Source organism: Engraulis encrasicolus, chromosome 10 (assembly GCF_034702125.1).
Source record: "Engraulis encrasicolus isolate BLACKSEA-1 chromosome 10, IST_EnEncr_1.0, whole genome shotgun sequence".
Taxonomy (NCBI): Eukaryota; Metazoa; Chordata; class Actinopteri; order Clupeiformes; family Engraulidae; genus Engraulis; species Engraulis encrasicolus.
In genome coordinates this window covers 2,092,454-2,117,665 of record NC_085866.1, presented here as the reverse complement: position 1 = coordinate 2,117,665, position 25,212 = coordinate 2,092,454, and the positions used below count along the sequence as shown (strand labels likewise).

General features: G+C 43.9%; 1 protein-coding gene across 4 annotated transcripts; it reads left to right on the top strand.

Moving 5' to 3' along the window:
• The first annotated feature begins 1,491 nt into the window (after positions 1 to 1,491).
• ifrd2 (interferon-related developmental regulator 2) lies at positions 1,492 to 24,221 on the top strand. 4 transcript variants are annotated; one of them, XM_063209528.1, is made up of 12 exons: positions 1,492 to 1,958; positions 4,475 to 4,534; positions 10,637 to 10,750; positions 11,214 to 11,301; positions 15,148 to 15,272; positions 16,266 to 16,423; positions 17,068 to 17,121; positions 18,169 to 18,347; positions 20,564 to 20,672; positions 21,292 to 21,426; positions 23,072 to 23,296; positions 24,019 to 24,221. In XM_063209528.1, the coding sequence occupies exons 1-12, from the start codon at positions 1,916 to 1,918 to the stop codon at positions 24,097 to 24,099; spliced, it is 1,371 nt and encodes a 456-aa protein (XP_063065598.1). In that variant the 5' UTR covers positions 1,492 to 1,915; the 3' UTR covers positions 24,100 to 24,221. The 4 variants fall into 4 exon arrangements, with proteins under 4 accessions (XP_063065598.1, XP_063065597.1, XP_063065601.1 ...); XM_063209527.1 differs by having other exon boundaries at positions 11,211 to 11,301; XM_063209531.1 differs by lacking the exon at positions 4,475 to 4,534.
• Positions 24,222 to 25,212: the final 991 nt, after the last annotated feature.

The following is a 25,212-nucleotide window of genomic DNA, read 5'->3' as shown; positions in this document are numbered from 1 at the left end:
AAAAATCACCTCCCTCTAAAACAGGCATCCCTTCTTCACATATTGTGTTAAAATTGCACTTTTAACAACTACATTTTCAAATTTTGCTCGAGGGAGAAACCCCTGAACCACCAATAATTAGATAGTGTATTTGGTCTAATAAAACGTTTTAATTAGCTGTTTTAACTAGCTTGAAGGGAAACCTAGTGTCGATGGGTCGATAGGTGACGGGTCACCTCTCTCTCTTTTTAAATCTCACTCCAAACAATCTTCAAAACTTGAGAGCCCTATGAAAACACTCAACTACATCATAATAACAGCATTGCTATGGCAGTGCAGAGAGTCCAAAGTAACTAATAAAGGCTTGGTGATACCATTTTGGTGACAAGGTTATAATAAGGTTATTCAGCAACAACGTAAAGAAACTCCTGCACACTGACCATTTTGCTGTTCTTTCTTTAATAAACAACGTTTCGGTACTAGACCTTCATCAGGCAAACAATAAGGTTATAACAGAGGCTCTGTGCTAAGCTGATATGTGAAGCCAGTACCTGTAGGCCTATCTGAGAGACTAATGCTCTTTGTACACTGTGCAGTGCATGGAGTAGTCCAGAGATTTTCAACACTGGGGTCCCATGTGGGGTCGCTTGGATTTCAAATGGGGTCCCCTGAAATGTCTAGGTGTGAAAAAGAATAGGCCTACCAATGAATATTAATAATTTACAATATAATATTAAATAACATTTTGACTTAGCCTACAGTCTTGGACTGTCACCTATAGTCTAATAGCCTGCAAAGTAGCTCAATCTTGTTTTTTGGTCAAGGGAAAAAAATGTTAGTGGGATCCCCAGGCAAAAAGTGGTGAGAACCACTGGGGTAGCCAATGGAAATTGCCCACTGCACGTTTTGCCAGCTAGGAACAACACGAGGAGGCAGGCAGACTTGTTAATTGTGCACATGACTTTTCACCAGGAGAGGGCCCTGTTGTACTGAAACTTGGAGTACTAACCCAATTTTTGAAACAATGCGGCTAAATGGTTCAGAGCAGAGCTTCAACAAACCTTGGTTTACCCATCACTAATATTTTGGCAAAAGAAGAGATATTTCATCCACTAAAAGTCCTGTTATTGCGCTGCTAGGCCTGCACTCGGGCCTGGTCTGAATTCTTGTTTGCTCAATTGGCCATTGGCGTTAAGTGGAAGAAGTTGAAGGAATACCATAACAATAACAAATAGGCATATTATAAATCAGTGGGCTATGTTTGCACTGTACATGTCAGTAACAACTGTTGATCTCGCACGTGTACATTTTCACACCCAAAATACATCACTTCGTGGACGGATCACAACCTAAACAGAGCAAAACAGCTGAGTGGCGTTTCTCGACCATGGGTATTGTATTTTGTTGAGAGAGTGTTATAACGTTTTTCTAACTGAAATGATGTTAACAAACACTACAACACCCACAATCCTCAGCGCCATTAGCTCGTAGAGGTGGAGCGTGCCGGGTCGGAGAGCGGTTACCGAGGAGAAGATGGTGGAATCTGCGGTGACAACGTGCTCGATATCCCGTCCCAAAGTATTCGAAAAATATTTACTTTCTCAACCTGGTATTAGATATTGGTTACCTGGGGACAATAATAGATAATATAAGCTCAAAAGAAGGCGAAATCCCTCATTCCGCGCCCAGGGAGGCCTTCAGACTTCGCTAGTCGAAGTGTTGCACAGCTGTTCAGTGACCAAAAGTAGCTCAGGAGTTGGAGAAATTTGGGGGGATTTGGAGTTATCGCGCTGTTGCTGAAATCCAGCAACCGCCCACGCTTGTTTTTGTGACCCCTGAGTGTTGATCGGACGTCGGTTAGCCATCGTGGGAGTCCCGCTGTGACAACCGAGCTAAGATTGTCTGGAAGCTGTGGACGGACCAACCGACTGGCATCATGCCAAGGAGTAAAAAAGGGAAGAGAGGTGTTTCCAGTAAAGGTAACAACAACAATGTACTCATTCAGTCACTGATGGCTAGGCAGGAGACGTTAGAGAATTGTATTATATACACATTTCAAGTTCAACACTTTGTATGGTAATGCATCTGATAACCGTGGGTTGACTACAAACATCTACAAACGAGGCACATTTCAAGATTGAACGAAGACACTAGCTGGTGAGATGGCTAACTTGGCTGATATTAAAGATGTTAGCTGTCATAGCTAGAGCTAGTCGTGTACCTGACTGTCATGACAGCAGATACACAGCTGCTACAATATGTGTACAGTCAGTCACGTTTCACGTTAGCTGTTTTGCCTGTTGGGACCTAAAATTGAGCCTGTCAAGATTCACATCACAACCTCGCTCAAAAAAGTTTGTCATACAGTTGTTTGAATGTCGTTTGACAGCACGGCTAGTTGACTCCACTTACAAGTTTTCTTTGTAACGATAAAGTCCAGAAATACGTTGTTTGATTGATAATGATAGCAAGGGGGCAAAGTCAGTTGTGGTGTTGTCACTTATGGAAAACTGTCAATGTGGTGGTGGTAGTCCAAGTCATGACGTGGCCAGCAACCTTAGATTAGAACTAGAGCTACCACCTGGCCTTGAAAGGAGACGAAAAGAGACGTTCACTGCTGACTATGCATAATGGGCGATAATGGGCACGAATGGTCCTACCTTTCTGTTCAACTCTGTGTGTCAGTTGAGGTTAAGAGGTAACGTAATGGGTGCATGCAGGGCACACTCCATTCAAACGGTGAAAATCCTGGAAGGGCCCCAGCTCAGTTGAGAAATCAATACCTATTGGCATACATACAGGGGGCAGATTTGTGAACTGCAGTAGTGCCATGCCTGTGGCACAGCTCATGACATGCCAATTTGAAGATGTTAAGATAGCTACCTATGGTGGTGTTGTCATTATGATACACTTCGATAATTGTGATCTTGATGTCAGAAAAGAATATAAACCACAAAATGCACAGCAAATCATGGTGATTTATGGCAAAAGTGCATTGTGGGTGCTTGCACCAGAATGATCAGTGTGTATAGAGCCTTTGCCGTGCCCATGCCACACAAAAGGGAACACTCAAAATGGTGCGACTATTTCAGCTTGCACACTGAAAGGTAAAACTCAACGCCTGCTGCCCTGCTCATATTTTTAGCTGGCTGGAAAGAGAGACCATTCAAAGAGCCATTCAAAACGTGCGTGTTTATTTTAGGCTTATGGTCTTGCTGAATTTCAATGCTGTGTCATCATTACTAAGCGGTGACACTTTCGTCTTTCGACTAGCAGGCAGCCGATACTTACTTTGATGTAACAATTTGGTTTGCAGAGAACAGGTCCAAGTTGGCAGCATGAAACAGTGATGCTAAGTAGTACTGTAGCCAAGCTACTGTAGGCTATGTTGCAGCCCCCAGGGTTCCCAGACGATACTGATCATTTCCAGCCCAAAAAAATGCTCAAAACCCATCTGGAAGCACTAAATCCCACCCCAATTTCAACTACATTCTATTGATTTCTTTGGCCATACTTTTGCAGGAAAACCCACCCGAAATGCCCATGTTGCCCATGTTTTGCCCGCAGACGGCCATTCCTAAGCAGTCCAATTGGGCGGGAAACCAACCAATCTGGCAACACTGCCAGGCCAGCCCCTGCTGCTGCTGCTGCTGCTGCTGCTGTGGTATCAGTCAGTCAAGCCGGTCGGGCGGTTGGTCTGTCACGTGCAGGAGTGTCTGCCTGCAGGCTGCAGCCCAAGTTGCTGCTACATGTGCTGTGCTGTCAGAGCTGAGTGCTGAAGGGTAGCTGTCCCTGCCGGCACCTGCACCGCTCCACAGCTCCACACCCAAGCACATGGTTGCTTGTGCTGACATGCTTTAGTGTGTATTGTGGTTGGTATTTCCTAAGCCGGCACATGCTCGACTGTTATTTTTGAATGGAATGAATGACTTAGTGCTTTTTTTTTTCTCATAATGTCGAGTCAGGGTGGCTGGGAACACGATCACATTCACTAAAGTAGCTAGGCTTGTCCTGTGTGACATTTCATTCAGCAGCGGATAATATCCTAATGCTGATGATGATTTGGGGTGTTTAAATGTGTCGTTCCTGGGTTTAAATCCAGCCATGCGCTGATCGTAAGTGCCCAAGATAGGTAGGCCAGTCATTTAGTGAAGACACAGTTTTGGAAGGAAACTGTGGCTGTTTTTTTGTTTTTGTTTGTTTTTTTGCACTGCACCTGATGTAGTAAATAATGACTGGGTCAGAAATGAGTCCGAGAAAGAGACTGGGCTGCTTCTTCTCAACGACTTCAGTGAAGAAATGTGCGTTCGTCTGAATGTGTTAGTCATTGTGTTCAGCAAGCGTTTCGTTGCCATGATTATTATGTGGATAATATTTTACTGATCCATTCTTTTGTGGACTTTTTTTTTTACCCGGTTCCAAAAAAACCCTTGTTTCATTCTTGAATGTGTGGACTTGGCCTTAATAATACTGCCCCCCACCCTGCTCCATTCAGGCTCCCTGCGTCAGGAAGTTCTCCAACTTCAACTCTCGGGGAAAACTGCACCCCGGACAGGTAGGCTCGGTCGGTCTGGGGCCTTGGAAACCCCGTCCGCCTCTCCATCCTTCCCTCCGTCCGTGCCATACCATACCACGCCACGCCATCCGCCATAACAGGCTGTTTAACATCCACCAGGCCAGGGGGGTTATACCAAGAATCTGGCTCAGCAGTGAACCAGGTGAAGTTAACCTTGAGGTAGTGGTAAATCATCTAATAGAAGGGCCTCTTGTCATACTTTTCTTAACTAAAATAACACATTTGGGCTATCTATTAGCAGCTGGGTCAAAGACGTCCAAAAAGGAATTGTCATTCAGTGTAACAGATACCTTCTGCTGACTGTAGCTGTAAGAAACATGACTCTTTTTATTTTATTTTTTTCCAGCGAATTCATGAAAGCCTCGGCTGTCATTCATTCACTTGAAACAATTTAAAAATCATGTTTTTTTTACAGTCACAGTCAGTAGAAGGTATCCGTTACACTGAATGACAGTTCCTTTTTGGACGTCTTTGACCCAGCTTTACCACTTCTTGTAGGTTAACTAAGCCAGGTTTATCACTTAACCGTGTTCTTGGAAACGCCCCCCCGTTCCCATCATGACCCACGACCTTCTACCCCCCTCCACAGGCACAACTCTCTAACCCCACTACCACCCATAACCTCATAACTTCATCGCGGGTGTCTTGTGACTCCTATACAGTCAGCCTATACAGTTATAAAGGCTGTCATCCACTCCCCTCCTCCCCAAGGCTGTCACTTGGCCCATACTGCTCAACTGCCACAGGACTCCCACTGCACCGCACCGCCCTGGCTGGCACGCATGTGCTTGCATGATCTGAATTTATGCCCACCACACAGTTCAGTTCACACATGACATGTTTTGTGTTCATCTCACGTGCATGCTGCAGTGCAGTCACTCTTGAAGGCCATGTTCGGGTCTGGCATTGTTTTCCAAGATCATCATGTTCAATAAAATGAAGGTTGTCTTCACTGTGCGCCGTTGTGTTTTAGCTAGTTTTAACCCACTTAAAAATAAAATAAGACTGGTTGCCTGGACGTTTTAATTAAAAGAGTTAATCAGGATACAATGTGTTGGCGAAAAATGAGATTACAAAGTGATTGATTCATCCAATAGTAAGCCGAACCAGTTACTCTACTTTGCTGGTGCATTTTAGATAATGTTATAAATTAGCGCTGATAATATGCAAAACCTCTTTGTCCTTATGAAGTGTGATATGCGGATTGTGAAGCTGCTACTCCTGTGTCTATATTTCAATACATAACACAAAGCTGACGGGTTTTTTTTTTATCCAAAGCGACTTACAGGGTATTGGTTACAGTCCCTGGAGCAGTGTGGGGTTAGGTGCCTTGCTCAAGAGCACCTCAGCCATGAAGTGAGAGAGATAGGGAGTGGAAGGGTGGGATTCGAACCTGCTACCCATCTCCTTAACCACTAGGCCACGGCTACCCTGTCTATATCATCCATCATTTATTTTGCGTAACATGTAGGGTGTTATCTATAATAGGGAGCTCCTTAATTAACCCCTGTCATCATCATCTCCACCGTCTTTCTACTCCACTCTGGTTCTGAGTGCTCTCATCTCGTCTCGTCTCATCTTGGCCTCAGGGGAACGCTGTAACTCGAGACTGTAGCAACCTCAAGCAACCCACCCGTAGTGAGCGTGCACACTTAAAGGAGGCCAACTTATTATGAGCGTTGCAGAGTTATGAGTTGTGGGATTTGTGAGGGAGTACTAGCTGCACAACTGTGAACTACTCATTAAAACAGTCGAGTGCTGGCTAGCTGAGAATGAATTAATGAATGAACGAAACGTACGAATGATGCAGAGATCCAGAGACTGGCACGAAAAAATGCAAACTGATTTTACTCTGTTCAGTTGTTTGATTTGCAAAACTAGCATACTGTACTCAAAAATTTCAGTTTTCATTGATTTTACTATTCTTTTCGCTTTCCACATTTCCCAGCGCCCATGTACGTGGCGTGATTTCATGCACTGGCTGAAATGTGAATGAGCTGATTGAGTTAAGTTGTTGGAAGAAATCTTATCACAGCAGATCTTATAGTTTCTGGACGTCTGCATTACCATGCTAGCATTCCACTGAAAAGGCTGACTAAATTCCTAGTGTAGTCACCTTTATTGGCTAATGTCAAAGAATGCGTTGGATCGGGTAACAGCAGGTGGCTTAGCATCCAGGTGCTCATCTGTGAACAAAGGGAACCTGGATGTCTTTGTTTACACTTGAATATGCATTGTTCCTAAAATATGTGTGTTTTGTTTGTTTGTAAGTGTGTCATCCAGTGTTGGAGTAGTACAACAGCAGGTCTTTGTGACAGTCAATGTGTTTTGGTTTTATGCATAACAGGCTTTTGTGCTTATATTTGAGTGTGTGGTGTGGGGTCAGGGTGGACGGAGGGCGGGCGGGCGACGCACAGTAGGGCTTTGTGCAGACTCAAGCTGTCGCTTCCGAGTGTGGGGTGAACTTTACTCCAGATGAGCCCTTCAGCCTATGGGGAGAGAGGGAGCTGAGCAGAGCTGGGGCGCTAGGCTAGGCTAGGCTAGCTTGCTACCAGGCTGGGCCACCCGCTTTCAAAGGGAGCCGTGGGGGAGGCGTGAGGGGATGCTAGGGGGTATGGCAAAACAAAGTGGCATCATCAATGCCATATATCCTGTTGCACAGTACAGTAGCTGCATGAGTGTAGAGGTGACTTATGAAAGGGGGTGCTCTGGGGGAAAAGAATGTTGGGCAGCCTTGGCTGGAATCTACTGGTATATTTGGGGGTCCCAGTCATGATAAAGTTTGGGAACCCGCTGGGCTGACTGGGTGGAGGGAGGGAGGATTGGATAATGGAACAGCATTACTTACTAGGCCACATGGGATAGGGTGGTGACGTCACCCTGGCCTGGCTTGCATATGCATGAATGAACACAAGAATCTTAATTGGATGAGTACAGGAGAGTGTGTGTGTGTGTGTGTGTGTGTGTGTGTGTGTGTGTGTGTGTGTGTGTGTGTGTGTGTGTGTGTGAGTAAGAGTCAGTCAGTCAGTCAGTCAGTCAGTCAGAGAGAGAGAGGTGCTCTTTTTTTGGGTCGGTGCGGTGGTATTGATGTACTTTTGCTTGGTCAGGACTTTCTAATGTTATCCGGATTTGCTGTATGAGGTCATGTGGCCTGCAGTTTATCTCTGAGGGTGTGACAGGCAGCCAGGGTTTGCCCATTATGTGTGTGTGTGTGTGTGTGTGTGTGTGTGTGTGTGGTGTGTGTGTGCGCACATGGCCCAGCATCCACGGGGTGAGGTAGTTCAGATGAATTTTTGACCTTCGGTCACAGGGGGCATTCCTACCACGTGTGTGTGTGTGTGTGTGTGTGTGTGTGTGTGTGTGTGTGTGTGTGTGTGTGTGTGTGTGTGTGTGTGTGTGTGTGTGTGTGTGTGTGTGTGTGTGTGTGCTTGCCTAGTCCATGTGGTCGTGTGTAGTAGGTGAATGCAGGGCATGCTTTTTATGGCGAGAGGAGAGATCTATGTCAGAGAGAGATGGGCTGAGACAGCTGATCTGTATTCACACTTGACACACGGCAGAGACCGTGTATAGACACACAGTATTTAACCTACTGTAGCTATACTGTTGTTACAGTTGACATTACAGTTTGCTCATCCAAATGTCTTACTTCTAACTCCCAAGCCTACTTGTTAAGTTTAGTTAAATGTTTTGTTGGTCTCTCTAAACCAATAAACACTGACTTGTGTTGTACAGTAAGTCAGTTAATCCTTTGCGTTACCCATGTCTTGGGCTAACTTGTTTGTTCAGAACCTTCTTCTTTTACTGTCACATTGTCTCGTCACCATTGATGCGATGACCGTTGTGAGCTATCTGATTTTACATTTCGGTGAATTCAGTTTTATTTATTTTCTATTTACAAATGCCATTTTCTGAATGAGCATTCATAACATGCAAAGCTAGCATAATGCTGTGGGGGGAATAAAGTGCACTGTAGTCTCACTGTAGACCAGAAACTAGTTGGGGTGTAAATCACAGCCTTCATGACGATACCATCCTTAAGAATTCCCTATGATACGATGTGATTCGGTTCGAATTAGATTTTTTCCAATTACTTTTCCACTACTATTGTGTTATGGAGATAGGGCATTGCACAGGGGCCAGCGATTCAATTCTTTTCGATTCTTAAGAATGCCCCCATGATACCATGCGATTCGATTAAATCGCCGCCCGATACTTCCGATACATCGATACATTTCGATTTTATTTACATCCCTAGAAACTAGTAGGGTTATGGTTAGGGCATGTGGACTCACAATCTAATGCTAAATCGCTTAATGTCATCCTGTCAGCTTCACACCCATCTCCCACTTTAAGCAGAGTTCCTGTGCACAACCACTAAAGTAATCCAAGTAAAAGGGGGATAAAACACTGCACACGGGTCTTCTTTGCTGGTAGCTTAGTAGGTGAACAACGCGTTTCACTGTTGCTTCATCAGGTTCACCTAATAACTTACCAGCAAAGAGGACCAGTGTGCAGTCACAACAATTTATCCCCTTTTGCTTGGATAACACACACAACTGAACTTGTCCCATCATCTCTCCTCCTCTCAGGCAAGAACGGTGTGAAAGGAGAGGCGGGGTTAGGGCATGTAAACTCACAATTTAACATTAAATCACCTGATGTCAGCTTCACGCCCATCCTCATCCCCATCTCCTACTCCCTCTATGATGAATGAATAGGTCAACACATACACAACTGAACTTGTCCCCTCTTCTCTTCTCCTCCTCTCAGGAAAGAACGGTGTGAACTCACAATTTAACGCTGAATCACTTGACATCCTGTCAGCTTCATGCCCATCTCCTCATCCTATATGGCCAATGGATAGGTCAGGGGTACTCAATTAGAAGTCCCCGAGGGCCAGTTTTTCAAAATTCCTCCCAATAAAGGGCCGGGCCGGACCCCCCCCCAAATAAATAAATAAATAAATAAAATAAAACATACAAAGTCCTTTGTAAGCACAATACACACGCACTCACACCAACAGCAGATATTTAGTTTCTAGTGACAGGATGGGGGAACATTTCTCTCATAAAGGGCCTGCATTGTGGGGTGAGGTGCCTGCCTTGCTCTCATTGCCACCCACCCTTCAGTATTTTTTTTAAATGACATAAGATTATCTGATAGCCTATATTTGCAGACTACGTTCATAAAGATATAACACTTTTCAAACACATCTTGCTTATTATGACTTTGTTTATGCAGCTCTCACATGCATAATGAGAATCAGAGGCAATAATGGACCCAAAGAGGACACATAGGAGAACACCAAGTTTTGTCAACAAGAAAATGGCACATTTGATGCCATGTTGATTAAATGCAAAAGCCAATAATAAATTGTCAAGTTGCTCATAACTTTGTTTGCAGTCTTATGAGGGTCTTTGCATTCCAAACGAACTATTTGGGGACTGTTTAAAAGTGTGAAAAGTTTATTAAGCAATTCGTTTTTAATAGGCTACCAATAGTTAGCTGCCAGCAGAGTTCAAACACAGTTTGCCTTCATTTGTGTTAGCAACTAGCTACAGCTAAACCAATTCGAAGTCCTAACACACTGTTTGCAATCAAATGTGGACCATTACTTTCAAAAACGATGCATAGAGAACTTTGTGAATAATTTATTTACAGGCTCTGATACAGTCCTTCCCTTGTAGTCTACCTCACAACCTCTAATGCCAGCGTCGTAGGTGCTTCTGACCGGAGCCTGCAGTGACTGACAGGCTGACACAAAGAGGGAGAAACTGCCTGAGGGGGCGGGGCACGGCACGCTTCTTCATTGCGTCTGTGGCGCGATTTCAAAATAAGAGCCGACAGCGCGATCGGACCAAAAAAAAAAAAATTATTATTATTATTTTTTTTTTTTTTAATTTTTCAAAATTATTCGAGAACCAAACATAGATGCCCCGAGAGCCACAAATGGCTCGCGAGCCGCTATTTGAGTATGGGGGGAATAGGTCAACACATAGGCTATACAACTGAACTTGATGAATGGATAGGTCAACACATGCACAACTGAACTTGTCCCCTCTTCTCTTCTCCTCCTCTCAGGCAAGAACGGTGTGAAAGGAGAGGCGGGGGGCAGTGACGATGACCTGGCCTCTGATGTCCTCAGCCACTACAGCAGCGCCAGCGAGAGCGCCTCAGTCATAGAGGACGGCACCGGTGGGTACTCGCATCAACACACACACACACGCAGAAATGCATTGTACACAAACGTACATGAAAACACACACACACACACACACACAAGGAAACGCATACATGTGTACACAAATGTACATGGACACACACAGAAAAAATGCATATATACACAAACACACCTGCACACACACACAAACGCATAAAAGGTACCGGTACACAGAATTATGCAAATGTACACATGAATGTACACATCTTTGCACAGAAATTCAAAAAACAGTTTAGTTGCAAGCAAGTCCATTTCCTCACAGCTCAACTCCTTGTATAACAAGACTTGAATAAATAAGAATCTTCACAGACATGATGTACACATGTACACCCAGCAAGTCATAGTAGCACAAACACAAACACATATCCCCTTTTTCTAGGGATGAAAAGACTGGTTTCAAACGCAGTTTTATGTTGAAATCTGTATTCCCTTCAGGAGGAGGAGGAGATGTGGTGGATGAACAAACTGCACAGGAGGAGACGGAGGACAAGCTGAAGCAGTGCATCGACAACGTCATGGACAAGAGGTAACTAACAGTGTATTGAGGTAACTTAAGCTAATATGTATACCAGTGCATCGACAACGTCATGGACAAGAGGTAACTAAAGCTATGCGTATACCAGTGCATTGACAACGTCATGGACAAGTGGTAACTAAAGCCATGTGTAAGGTAACTAAAGCCATGTGTATACCAGTGTAGGGCTTTACAATATATCGTATTAATATCGTGATATCAATATTTACTGTTATAATCGTGATATTGATTTTTCCTCATAATCGAGCAGCCCTATACCAGTGTATTTACAATGTTATGGACAAGAGGTAACTTCTGTAGCTCAGCTGCTGAAAACTGAAAGTAAAGTCCGCAATACCAGGCTCCAGTTTCTCTTATTTTAATGTGAGATTTCAGGCAGGTTGCTGCTATATTTAAAAAAAAGAGAAACGGGAGCCTGGTGTCACAGACTTTACTATCAGTTTTCATGTGACTCTGCTGGTCCTGCACCCAATCTTTTGAGACGCATGTGGGTGTTTTTTCTTTGTTACCCTTTGAGGAGTAAGGAATTTCTAGAGGTTCTTCTAGAATTTTACTGGAACACTCTACAGCTCCTATAGACGTCTGTGTTAAAAATCTCGCAAAGACATTATGACATCATAACGAGAACTCAAAATTTGGGCAAAATTCTAATCACATATTTGTGATGGTACCCCTCAAAGGGTAAACTTCTGTAGCTGCTGGTCATAGTCACTGACCTTGGTCACACTGACTGGTAGCCACACCACGATTTACCACAAGCTATGTTGAAGAGGCGGCTACCCTTGCACAGACCACTAGACTTAGACGAACTTTATGTCCGTGGTTCACACAGTCTAAAATCAAATCAAACAAAAATCGCTATACACACTATATGAAGCCAATCATTTATGATGCCGAAATTGAAAAAATAAGCACATGGTCCTTGTGCATGGAAATACTCTATCCACAGCTGAGAAAGCAGGTGGTTATTTTCCCAGTAGACAAGCAAAAACTTATCTGTGAAACTAGCGAAGGGAACATGGTGTCTTTTTGTCATATTAGCCTTCAGGTCGCTATCAGTATTCCTTATTCTGTACCAGGCAGTCGTTTTATGCCGAAGCCACACAGAAACTGTTGCATCAGAAATGTAGTACTGGGGGCACTGTGGCACAGCCCACATTTGGGCTTGCATGCCCGTCCACGGGGACCCCGGTTCGAGTCCGGTCGGGGTCATTTCCCGATCCTCCCCGGTCTCTCTGTTCCATTCGCTTCCTATCACCATCTTCGACTGTCCTGTCAAATAAAGGCATAAAAGAAAAAAAAGAAATGTAGCACTTGTTGTCTATGCTGTGTCTCAATCGGTAGTAGGGCCTTTGTTGCTACACGGGGGACCTGAGTTCAATTACGGCCCAAGGTCATTTCTCGATCCTTGTGGGGATGCAACGATACACATCATTTCACTTCTGATCCGATCCCAATATCTAAATTTGGATATCTGCCGATACTGATACTACGCAGATCCGATACCAAAAGCAAGTATATGGCATGGGTTTCAATTTGAGGTAGGCCCAAGTAGACTATTTGGTCAGAAAAGGAAGTCAGAAGAACAGGAAACAAATTAATAAGTAAATAGTGACAAGTAAAAAAGTAACAATCCCATCCTATAAACTAACATGCAAGTGTTATGATTTCAAATTAACACTACACCTGACTCAATGAGGAAAATTCCGATACTTTGGGAAAATTCCGATCCGATCCGATCTCTGAATTATGTTGATATCTGAACCTGATACCGATACACGGATACACCGATACCGACTTGTTGTCTATGCTGTGTCTCAATCGGTAGTAGGGCCTTTGTTGCTACACGGGGGACCTGAGTTCAATTACGGCCCAAGGTCATTTCTCGATCCTCCCCCCCCCCTCTCTCTCCCACTCACCTCCTGTCACCATCTGAAACTCTCCTGTCTAATAAAGGCATAAAAGCCCTAAAAACAAAACAAAAAAAGAAAATAAATGCAGCACTTGTCAAGCCATGTACCGCTAATTGTAACTTGAGAGGATTTAATATTATGTAACAAGTCTACAGTTGGTAGTCGTAATTGCTGGAGCTGTTCAGTGTTCTGTTGGCATGTGCAGTACTATAAGTGGCACACAGATTTATTAGTCGCATTCCAAACTTGATGAGATGAGCTGCACATTTGTAGAATTAGAGCCTCTGCTTGGTTTTCTCTCCAGACAAAAGCCTCTCACTATAGAAGTGAATCAAAGAGAGAAGAGAAAACGGGAATCAAACGTAGTGGATATCACACTGAAAAATCTGCCGAGCTAGCTGTTAAAATATTCGCTGCAGCTGTGCGTGCCTATACAGTCACATGACCCCATCACCCCTTCACCTATTACCCAATTTGCTTATTACTCAATTTCCCATTTGAAAAAGGGTTCTGAAGTCTTTTCTTGGTTGAAGCAGTCATACTTTAATCCTGTAAAAGGCGTTTAGTTACTAAGCCATACTCCAGATTCAGCTGTGCTAGTCTGGACAAGAAACAACAACTCAAGCTATTTATAAAGTTTGGACTCCACCTCTGTCCTTGATGTAAATGAATTGTTGATCAGGGAACTAGGTCTGGAGATATTGTGTCTCTTTGTAGAATAATTGCTTAGAAACATTTTCCGTGGTAGTTCTCAATGGTGTACTTCCACTTGTCATTGCACAACTGATTGGCGGTGTGAGATAGTTGTCTTGGGCAACTCTGCCGTCATTGTGGACCATTCTTGCTACCAGGACATGGTCATCATTGCTGTTAGTCATAGTTCCTGGAATTTGGTCCAGGAAGACAGATGCTGAGGCACTCAAGGTTCCATTTTTTTACTTTTGTATTTGGTTACAAAAGTAAAAAAAAAAATGCAACCTTGAGTGCCTCAGCATCCGTCTTCCTGGACCAAGTTTGAGAGCCCCTACACTGATGAGCACCAAGGAAAAAAGGTGAAGACCCAGAAGCACTCCAATTACCTGCTTGCGTTTGATAGTTCCTGGAATTGTCATGGGATTCTGATGGTAGTGTATGAAACAGCCCGTCACAGGAAAAACAAGTTCTTTTAGAGTTTTTCTACGGCTGTGACGTGCACTACTTCACTGGAGGGCGTTGAGGCTTGGACAGGAAGTTAAATACTTTTTAATTTCCTGCTGAATTAAGGAATTCCATGTATTTGTCGACTAAAGATTTTCGCGTCCTGATGACTAAGGTAAATGACAAATTACAAAATCCCAGAATCAGGACACATGAGATCAGGTTGTCATGCACATGAGAACTTACCAAACAGCCGCTTTAATCGGAGATCTGCTGCCTTTTTTTTTTTAAGACCGCAGTTGTGACCCTCACTGTAGCTCCAACATGACCTGCCTGTTAGCATCAAGTTATCACCCCAAAATGAACGTTCACCGGCCTGACCTGACCTGACATGTTCCTGCAAACCCTCTTGTGTACACACACAGCTGCTATTATTAGAGGCACGCAGGCTTACGCAGGCACCACAAACACAAAATCGAGATGGTGACCTCTGAACTATGGCATTTTGACAGTGCCATTCTCTGTTCTGTCATGTACAATAGACATTTGCGTGTTGTTAGTGCACTTTTTTTTTTTTTTTTGTTCTTCATTATGTGTTTGTTTATGAGTGGAAAATGACTTTTTTTGTAGAAATTGTGTGGATATTTTATGATGAAAAGTAATTCCATGGAGTAGGATTCTTAGACGTTTGTGTTTGTTGTGGCTTATAGTATTTGTTGATCTCTGTCACATTGTGTCTTGCTTGCCTTCCCTCTGTGTGTGTCTGTGTGTTGTCTGTGTGTGTCAGTGTGAAGGTGCGCGTGAGTGCCTTGGAGAGTCTGCGTCAGGCCTTCTCCTCTCGCCTGCTCACAGAGTTCCTGCTGGAGAGGAGACTCACCCTCAGCGACTGCCTGGAGCGATGCCTACGCAAGGGTGGGTAGCACACACACACACACACACACACACACACACACACACACACACACACACACACACACACACACACACACACACACACACACACACACACACCAAGACAGAGACAGAAAAACACAGACGGTGAGGAGACTATTTAAGTAAAGGACTATTTAAGTAATACTGCTTAAATAGTATTAGCAATCTTAAATACTATCAACAAGCTGCAGCGCTGCTGATATGCCATTTATTCATTGGACTGGCATAGATGGAGAGAATAAGATGCCCAGCAGTACAGAGCCTTTGCTGTGTTGGTACAGATAGATGTGTGGGAAGCCAGTTTGGAGATGTGTGAGAGCAGAGCAGAGGTGTTGTAGATGCATAATAATTCCATCTGAATCGTGTTCTTTCCTCGCGGTCCGTTCTTCTCTGCAGGAGGAGGAGAGGTTGAAGAAGCCTTACAAGATGACCTTGTATTTGACAATGGAGATGTGTGGAGAGAATTAGTGATGGTGTGTGAGAGAGCAGAGGTGTCTTAGCAACTGAATAATTTCTGAAGAAGGTGGAGGCGATCCGTGTGGCAGTTATAAAGTGTTCAGTGAACATGATGACATTATAAAGAAAGACATTTGTTTAACTTTATGGAGCCTTTGGTCAAGAAAAGTTTTTCTTTTCAACTAACTTCAGAGGCTTTTTTTGTGTTCTTTCCGAAGGGACTGATCACCTCTGACTTGAAAAAAACTATAGTCTTTTCTACTCCCGAGCGGGGGGCGGCAGTGACGGTGTACTCACTCGCGCTCTCGCTCGCTCTCTCTCGCTCTCTCTCTCTCTCTCTCTCCTCTTCTCTTCAGGTGGAGGAGAGGAGCAGGCGGCTGCAGGCTGCAATGGTGTTCTCCCTGCTGTGTATGCAGCTGGGTGGGGGGGCCGAGGGGGGGGGGGGGGGGGGAGGGCTTCATAATAACATATAAATAATAATAACATATCAATACTCCCCTCTTCTTCTCTCTTCAGGTGGAGGAGAGGAGCAGGCGGCGGCGGCGACGGTGTTCTCCCTGCTGTGCGTGCAGCTGGGGGGCGGGCCCGAGGGGGAGGAGGGCTTCAAGGTGCTCCGCCCCATCCTCAGCACCATCCTCATCGACGACGTCGCCAGCATAGCCGCTCGACAGAGTGTGAGTAACCTCAACCTCTTCAAGTATCTTATATTTCAGACATGTAAAAGTTTTGAAGCATGTCAGTCTTCAACATCCATGTGACCCTCTGATGAAGATTTCACCGTCGAAACATGTCAGGTAAAAGATAAAAAACTTTGACATGTCTGGAAGAAAAGAACCTTGGAAGACTTGATATAACTTGAGACATAATGACGTCATACATTTATCAGAGTGTGAGTAACGTCAACCTCTCCTGGGGAGTAGCCTACTCCGAGAAACAGCTCAAGTGATAAACCGGTATTATTTTTTGCAGGTTGCAATTCTTGGAAGTGACCTAAGTTTGGCCTTGGTCAGGATTCTTTGTCACTGGTCCTACTGACATTCCAATAAATGTAACAGTTGGGACTTAGGATGAATTATGTTACGGTCACATTTTACATTTATTTAAATTAATTTGTTTAAAAGAAAAAACATATATATATATTTTTTTTTGGTTATAATATCAAACTCTAGGAAACCATGTAGGTAAAAACAATAACTAAAAGTATTTTGGTAATTTCAGGCAGATGTTGTCATGTGTTTTCTTGCTTCATGCCCTATGTGTGTTTCGTTGTGTTCCTCCTCTCCCACTGACGTTCTCTATCCCTTCCTTCCTTCCTCAGTGTGCCCGTGCATTGGGGATGTGCTGCTATGTGTCTGCTGCTGAAGATGCAGAGGTAAGAATGAGATATGCTCCTGGATCCACTGTCATGCCACTGCACCAAGCCCCTGGTGCTTTATTTATGTATGTGGTGGTAGGAGCCCCAGGATTATTTTTAGTTGTATGCATGCGGCTTTATATGCCACTGTGCCAGCTTGGAAGCAGTTTGGTCTTTGGAGTGCTGGCATGCCACACAGGCCCATTTTTATATTTTATTTTATTATTATTTATTTTTTTGCAAAAAGTTGCTCAGAATGTTGTTTTTTTTTGTGGGTGGGGGGGCAGCATTCTTGTAGCTATGTGTCTATAAAGTATTTTATTCTGGACCATAACTGCCATGAGGTCTGATGCCTAGAGGCTGTAACTGCTGATGGGTATCTGCAAGACGTTGTGCTACTCACTGTATGACCCTGTCGTCCGGCTGTTTGAGGCCCCCTGGTGGGCAGTTTATGTAAATGTCTCTAGAGGAGACTCCTCAAATGTAGAAAGTGTGACTTCTCTTTTCACTCTTTAAACCCATTTATGCCGAATGCTGCCCAGTGCAACATTGACCCTATCTCCCAAGGTTGCATGACGCAACTTTCAGGTCCATGATGTTGGTATGTTAGAGTTGAACAAGTTCTAGTGTATGGTGCAGGTCTTAGCTTCATTGCATGTTTTCGTGTGCTTCAGAGGCTGAGCCATTTTAGGTTTTTAATAGGCTGACGGTACCTTTTTCCAAAAGACAGCTTCAGCGTTTAGGAGCCTTTTTTTGTTTGTTTATTTTTGCAGGTGTTTTAGGCATGACTGGGTTAATTGAAGTTGTCATTTATTTAATATTTTCATTTGCTCCAGAGATACCTGTTTGCCTGTGTACCTGTGAGATAGCCTACATGTATTTGAGGTTTTTATAGACAGACATTAGCCTGGTTCTTCATGGTAATAACCATCTGCGTGAGAACCAGGTTAGGCAGACAGTACCTTTTTTCCAAAAAATCTGCTTAGCTGTTAAGAGGTGTTTTTTTCTGGAGTTTTTTAAAGTCGTGACCGAGTGCTTGTGTTGTGATGGTGTTGTGTCCACCAGGACCTCCTGAAGTCCCTGGGCCACCTGGAGAGTGTGTTCAGCTCGGCGTACCCGCGTGGCGAAGGCCTGATGCCCGCCGTGAAGGCTGGCACGGCGCCGCTCCACACCGCCGCCCTACAGGCCTGGGCACTGCTCATCACCCTCTGCCCAGCATCGCACCTCAACAGCCTCATCAACCAGTACGTTACCTACAGTATACACACACACACACACACGCACACGCACACACGCACACGCACACGCACACACACACACACACAATGTCATGTGATGTGACCCAGGGCTCATGAGACCTCTGGATACTTGTGGAAATGCACACCTGCAGTGTCTTGGTTAGAGAACTCAAGCTTACACACACCACAGGAAGAAACATATATTATATATTACAAAACGCATATCATATAAACATGTATTGGTAACGCTTTAGAATAAGGTTCTTAAGCGTTTATAGTCACTAGTAAGCAGGTAGTAATACCCTTACAATTGCCCAATAACATTCTTATTAACTTTTTAAACATCTTATAAGCTGCTTATTATGTATTTATAGTGGTTTATTTTTTTGTCTTATTATTTAAATGGGTACACGTAACCAGGGCTCTAAATTAACTTTTTCCACCACCAGCCAATTTGGCTAGTAGACATTTTTTCTTACTAGCCAAATGGAAGGTCAACTAGCCATTTTTTCTCACCAAAATAAACCATGCGTTAATTATGTTGCTTTTAATTATTTTATTAAACTAGGCTATGTCCTCATCACAGATAAACAATATAAATATTATACTGAATATAATTCAGTCTATTCTATAATTATTTAGTAATTACATTTTTATTACCTGCATTTCATTATTTTTCATTCCATTTCCATTTACTGTAAAGACAGCCAAACACTAGCCTATTACCTCACACACCATCACCCAAACCTCACATACAGTAGCCTATAGGCCTACAACTCACGCAAACACAGCATGCCTTCAACACTAATATCACACACATACCAGACTTTCAACACTAGCCAAACAAACACACAACCAAACACTGCAAAACCTCATATCCCCTAAACAGCATCACTTCACACACAGTGGGCCAAATACCATGCACAATGCACAGAAAAGAGGTGAAGGGGAGAAGAGATGAAGGGAGGAGAAGGAGACGGAGAGGAGGACAGGAGACACGCACGCACACACACCAGCAGCAAACACACAATGCAGACATCATTCACGCACGAACACACACCTACACAGTGCGTGAATGATGTCTGCATTGTGTGTTTGGTGCTGCTGCGTGACACCAGTTCCTCCAGGTCAAATTAATATTAGCTTTACTTACGATGCGCTTGGAATGACAATTACCGTTACGCTACCGTTACACTAGATCCAATAACACCACGGAGACCATGCTTACTTTGTTACTTTTGTCGCTAGTTTTTGTTATCTTTTTTTTCCCACTTACTCGTATATCCATGTCAAACTCGTGCAGGGTCTTTGCGATGGTGTGGGCGTTAATAGGAAACGACAACTCCATCGTTTGTAGTTGCGAGGACCTCGCAAATATCAGACGACTTCTGACGGCAACTGTTTTGACAGACAGCTGTAATGTCCCCCCCTCACTCACGCCGTTTTCGCTTCACCAATACTCTATTTCATCATCACAGCAGTTACGCTGCTACTACTTGCATTCATCGACACATAACCGTGCTTTAACCACTGCCACATTATTTTTCATCTGACCAAAACCTACAAAACCAAAGTAATCCGCGCTAGTCCGCTCATTGAACATATTTTATCAACAGCGCGCGGGTATCAAACACGCAGCCAATGGATGTGAGGCTGCCTTATTGTGATTAACGGTCAGCCAATGGGTGTAGGACTAATGTTCATGGGTAATGTAGGCGACGTTTTAAAGTTCATCAGACGGCAGCTACAGATCTGTGCGTGCAGCTGTTTAACGTTCAGTCGGGCGAGCGCTACCAGCCAATTTGGCTAGTGGATGATTTTTTCTACCAGCCAAAATGATTTTTCACCCGCATTTGGCGTGTTGGCGTGCGTTAATTTAGAGCCCTGCACATTTCCATCTTGATATGCTGACTAATACTAGATATGGAGGCGTTGCGAAAAAACGAAATTTTCAAGATGGCTGCCATGTATACCGATTTTCATGCTTTTACTGAAATGAAGTTATCTCATCAGATGTTAACAACGTTAATAAGCATGTTAACAAAGTTAATAAGCATGTTGGGCACTTGTAAGGGTATTACTACCTGCTTACTTGTGACTATAAATTATAATGTATAGTCACCCATGTATTTTTTTCTACACATTTGTTGATTGATGTGTAGTGATTGGTTTATGTTGTGGTGGATAATCTGCATTTCCTGGTTGTTGCTTCTCTTTTTCAGCCACCTGCCTCGTCTCCAGATGTGTCTGGACTCCCCTGACGTCAACTTCAGGATAGCAGTGGGAGAGACCATCGCCCTCCTCTACGAACTGGCCAGGGATATTGACCGGGTATGTGACCACACACACACACACACACACACACACACACACACACACACACACCAAGGGCAGTCTTATATTTTTTCAGTGCCGTAAGGCAGTGTTTCCCAACCTTTTTGTCTTGTGTACCCGCTAAGCATTTTCATTGTATCATGAGTACCCCCGAGTCAAGTTCTGTATCGCTTTCTCCATGTCAATGAAACTAAAGCCAGGCATACACTGTGCGATATTTTCAGTCGTAGGTGTTAAGCTCCTGCTCACACTACACAAGGAAATTTCGCAATTTAAAACTTCAAATCTCACGACTCACGTCCTCACACTATCGGATGCGAGCAGAATGGTCCGACTGTGTGACACGACACGCGCGTTTCCCGGGGCTGCAAAGGATTGAACATGCGCACCTGAGGTGGAGATGAGGACGCGATCAAGAGTGAATCGCACGGCCCTATTACACAGTGTTGTTCATTGCTACTGCTGCCAATTATCTACTGGTTTTCACACTTAATTCTGTCATTCTCTTCTTCATATATGTGGTCATGTGTAGGACTTTGAGTACGAGGACAGTGACTGCCTATATCATTTTAATATTGTGTGTATGTGTGTGTGCATGTCATCATGTCATATGTAGGACTTTGAGTACGAGGACAGTGACTGCCTATGTGACGGCCTGAAGAGTTTAGCCACGGACGGGAACAAGCACAGAGCCAAGAACGACCGCAGGAAACAGAGATCCATATTCAGGGAGGTGCTGCAGTACATAGAGGTAAGACACACTTATCCTCTCTTGTAGGAGTGAGTGAGTGAGTGAGTGAGTGAGTGAGTGAGTGAGTGAGTGAGTGAGTGAGTGAGTGAGTGAATTTTGTTTCTTCACACCACTTTTGACTTTCAATTTCATGTCATGAAGTACATAGATGTAAGGAATGCTTAAGCTACAGTATGTGTTAGGGATGCACGATGTATCGGCCAGATGTATCGGTATCGGCCGATATTCAACACATCGGACATCGGTCTGATGGGTAAAACTGGGCCGATGTTAACGCCGATGTTTTTTTTTTATATGTTACGGTTCTAAAAGAATGGACTTGACGATGACTTTCACTGTTTGTCTTCTATTTTGTCTCTATTTTTTATCTAATTATCACAGGGAGTTAAAAGGTGTTTTTGGAAATAAGACGACATTAAAAAATTCTGCTTGTTTGCATCATTGTCATCTCTTTTTTTTTTAAAAGAAAGAAAAACATCGGTATCGGTTAATATCGGTCATCGGCCAAAACCGCAATATCATAATCGGATATCGGTATCGGACGAAATTTTTGACATCGTGCATCCCTAGTTTGTGTACACCAATAGCGACCAATGCTAACTGAGTGACGGAAGTCATCATTTCTCTATGGAGCGTCGGCGGCTAAAGTGACCAAAGTGAATTCCGTCAGGAGCGAAGTGAGCTAATATCATGGTAATAGCATGGCTAATGTTATGTTAATGAGCCATGACGCGGCTCTGCAAAAACCAATTGGGATGTTCGTATGTCTGAATGCCCCGGGCTGTCAATCAGAGCCTTATGTGATTAGCTAAATCAAACGTCAATGTCCATGTCACGTCCAGAGCGAAACTTCTTCAGGGACCTCAGCTATTCGGGTAGCGTAGGTCATTTTTGGTGTACAGGCGGCATTATCCCCTCTAGCTCTCTCATGACTTATTCACAAAAAAAACCAACAGATATTTGGCTTTCAAGTGAAATGCCAGGATGAACTTAAAAAAAAACATAGCTGTACACAAATCCTCATCACAGTCATAGTAGATGTTGCTACTAATTCATATTCAACTAATTGACCGTTGATGGTATTTTACCTGAAGCCAAATATCCCAAATGGTAAATGGACTGCATTTATATTGCGCCTTTCCACTCCTTCGAGCACTCAAAGCGCTTTACATTGTATGCCTCACATTCACCCATTCAATCTCTAGCTATATAATCTCTTGCAATGCAATACAATAGGTTAGTCTATTTGATCTGTAGTCTACTCTCTTGCTGATGTACCTGTCCCCAATCAAGTCCAACTCACCAATTAGCAGCTATTAATTAATTAGTCCAATAGAAGGTTGTTCTCAGGTGGCAATTAGAAGGCACTGGGGATTAGACACTGCACACAGACATGTGAATACATGGCACACAAAACTCAAAGCACTGCAAAACAACCCAAATGAAATGGCACAGCAAACATTAAAAAGAAAGCAAAATCTCACACATTTGGACATGTGTGTGTGTGTGTTTATGCAGAATGAAGACTTCTCTGAGGAGAAGATCCAGTCTCCAGCTATATAATCTCTAGCAACTCAATACATCTGTTTCATCTATAATCTACTCTGTTGTTGATGGTACCCTTTGCATGCGTGTGTTTATGCAGAATGAAGACTTCTCCGAGGAGAAGATCCGTTTCGGAGTGGAGGCCTTGTATATCGACTGCTGGGTGCGTCGGCGTATCTACGACGCCTTCAAGGAGATGCTGGAGTCAGGGGTGCGGCACCACCTGCAGTGGAACCCCCTGCTGAGGGACGTCTTCGGCCTGGGAGCGCCCCTCATCCTCGACCCCTCCTCCCTCAAAGCCACCAAGATCTCCCGCACAGAGCGGGTACGTGCCGCCACAGAGGATTCCAACTAGAGGGTTCATAAGCATGTTTTATGGGAATCGGTCTGTAGGGGTCGTAGTTTAGCTCTCTCCCATTGACTTCTATACAAACGTCTGGGGTGAAGACTCCGCCCACTTTAGCCCAAAGGTTGCTGGTTCAACTCCTGATCCGCCAGGTGTGTGTGGGTATAGTAATTAACCAGTGCTCTNCCCCATCCTCCTCCATTACTGAGGTACCCTGAGCGTGGTCCTGCTGCACTGCTCCCATGGGGCGCCATTGAGGGCTGCCCCCTTGCACAGGTGAGGCATAAATGCAATTTTGTTGTGTGCAATGTGCAGTGAACACTTGTGTGCTGTGGAGTGCTGTGTCACAATGACAATGGGAGTTGGAGTTGCCCATGTGGGTTTTCACTTTCACTTTCACTTCACAAACAGGTTGTACTAAGCCGAGCGGTGTCCTAATTATTATCCTCTTTGTGACAGCCGTGGCCTAACGGCTAGAGAGTTGGTCTTTCAATCTGGGGGTTGTTGGTTCTAATCCCACCTGACCTCTCCCTACATCTCCATCCATGGCTGAAGTGCCCTTGAGCAAGGCACCTCACCCCACATTGCTCCAGGTATTGTAACCAATACCCTGGAAAAATAGTAAATGTAAGTCACTCTGAATAAAAGCGTCAGCTAAATGAAATGTAATGTAATGTAATTGCCTCTTCTTTTTTTTCCAGCATCTCTTCAACTCTGCGGCCTTCAAAGCTCGGACTAAACTGCGCAACAAAGTGCGGGACAAGAGAGCGGACGTCATGTGAGAAAGAAGCCACACCCACCCAACTCTAAAGTGTGGGGGGGCCACAAACACATGTAGCCCCTCCCCCTAAACCGAAGACAGGGGCCATTTCTCAATGTTCTCGTAAGCACACTTGGAAGTGTGTCAGCCTAATTAGTAACGGCCAATGATTGGATATTCCACAGAGTTCACCAAAGAGTATCCAATCACTGGGCATGACTAATTAGGCTGACACACTTGGAAGTGTGCAGACTAGGTTTTGACAAATACCCAGGGTGTTTCTCAAAGTCAAGTGTTCAAGCCTTGCTAGGAACGAGTAATGCCCATTTGCACCCAGTGTATCCAATTATTGATCACACTTAGAACTAGTGATTGGATACTCATTGGTCAAATCCGCAAACAAGGGGCGGGGCTAGAACACTTCACTTGGAGAAATGCCCACAAACACCAACAGCAGCTGCCAAACACTTTTGCAAGGGACTTCACAAGCAATGCAAACGAGCGTGTGTGTGTGTGCGTGTGTGGGCTTGTGTGAATGAATGAATGAATGATGGGGATTGTGTGTGTGTGTGCGCATGTTCGAGTGTGGGTTTTATTTTTTATTTAACACCATGGAATGAAAACCATAAAAAAGAGCAAGGATCCTGAAAAAACAAAAACAAAAAAAGATAAAGAAGAGATGATCTCTGGAAACACATAGGAAAGCATTTCTGCTTTGAAGATGTCAAGAAAAAGTATTTTAACTTCTAATTTATTTAAGTAAGTGGGAGAAGAGATACATTTTAACGTGAAATGAGGAGCTGTTTACACATCCGTAGGGATGGATCACAGCAGACAGACAACCTGTGTTGGCTTTTTTTCTATACTTGACCACAGGCCTAAACAACAGTACTGTTTCTCCTGTGTTGGATGTAAAGGATTTCAGATGCACACACACACACTCACACACACACAGTATGAGTGGGAACCTTGTGTGCACGTGTGTGTGTGTGTGACTGGAATGTGCACACAGGTTTATGTATCGGACACAATGAAGTGCTTAAGTTACTTAAGTGCACGTAACATTGTCACCAAAAGGAGATTACTGGTGCTCTGTGCCTACTAGTCTCAAATCAATCATGAAATGCAAATGAAT

Excerpts from the sequence above, each read along its gene's own strand:
- ifrd2 (XM_063209527.1), top strand. The coding sequence starts at position 1,916 with ATGCCAAGGAGTAAAAAAGGGAAGAGAGGTGTTTCCAGTAAAG. Across the intron at positions 10,751-11,210 it reads AGTCATAGAGGACGGCACCG|GAGGAGGAGGAGATGTGGTG; the intron begins GTGGGTACTCGC and ends TATTCCCTTCAG. Across the intron at positions 18,348-20,563 it reads CTCAACAGCCTCATCAACCA|CCACCTGCCTCGTCTCCAGA; the intron begins GTACGTTACCTA and ends TCTCTTTTTCAG.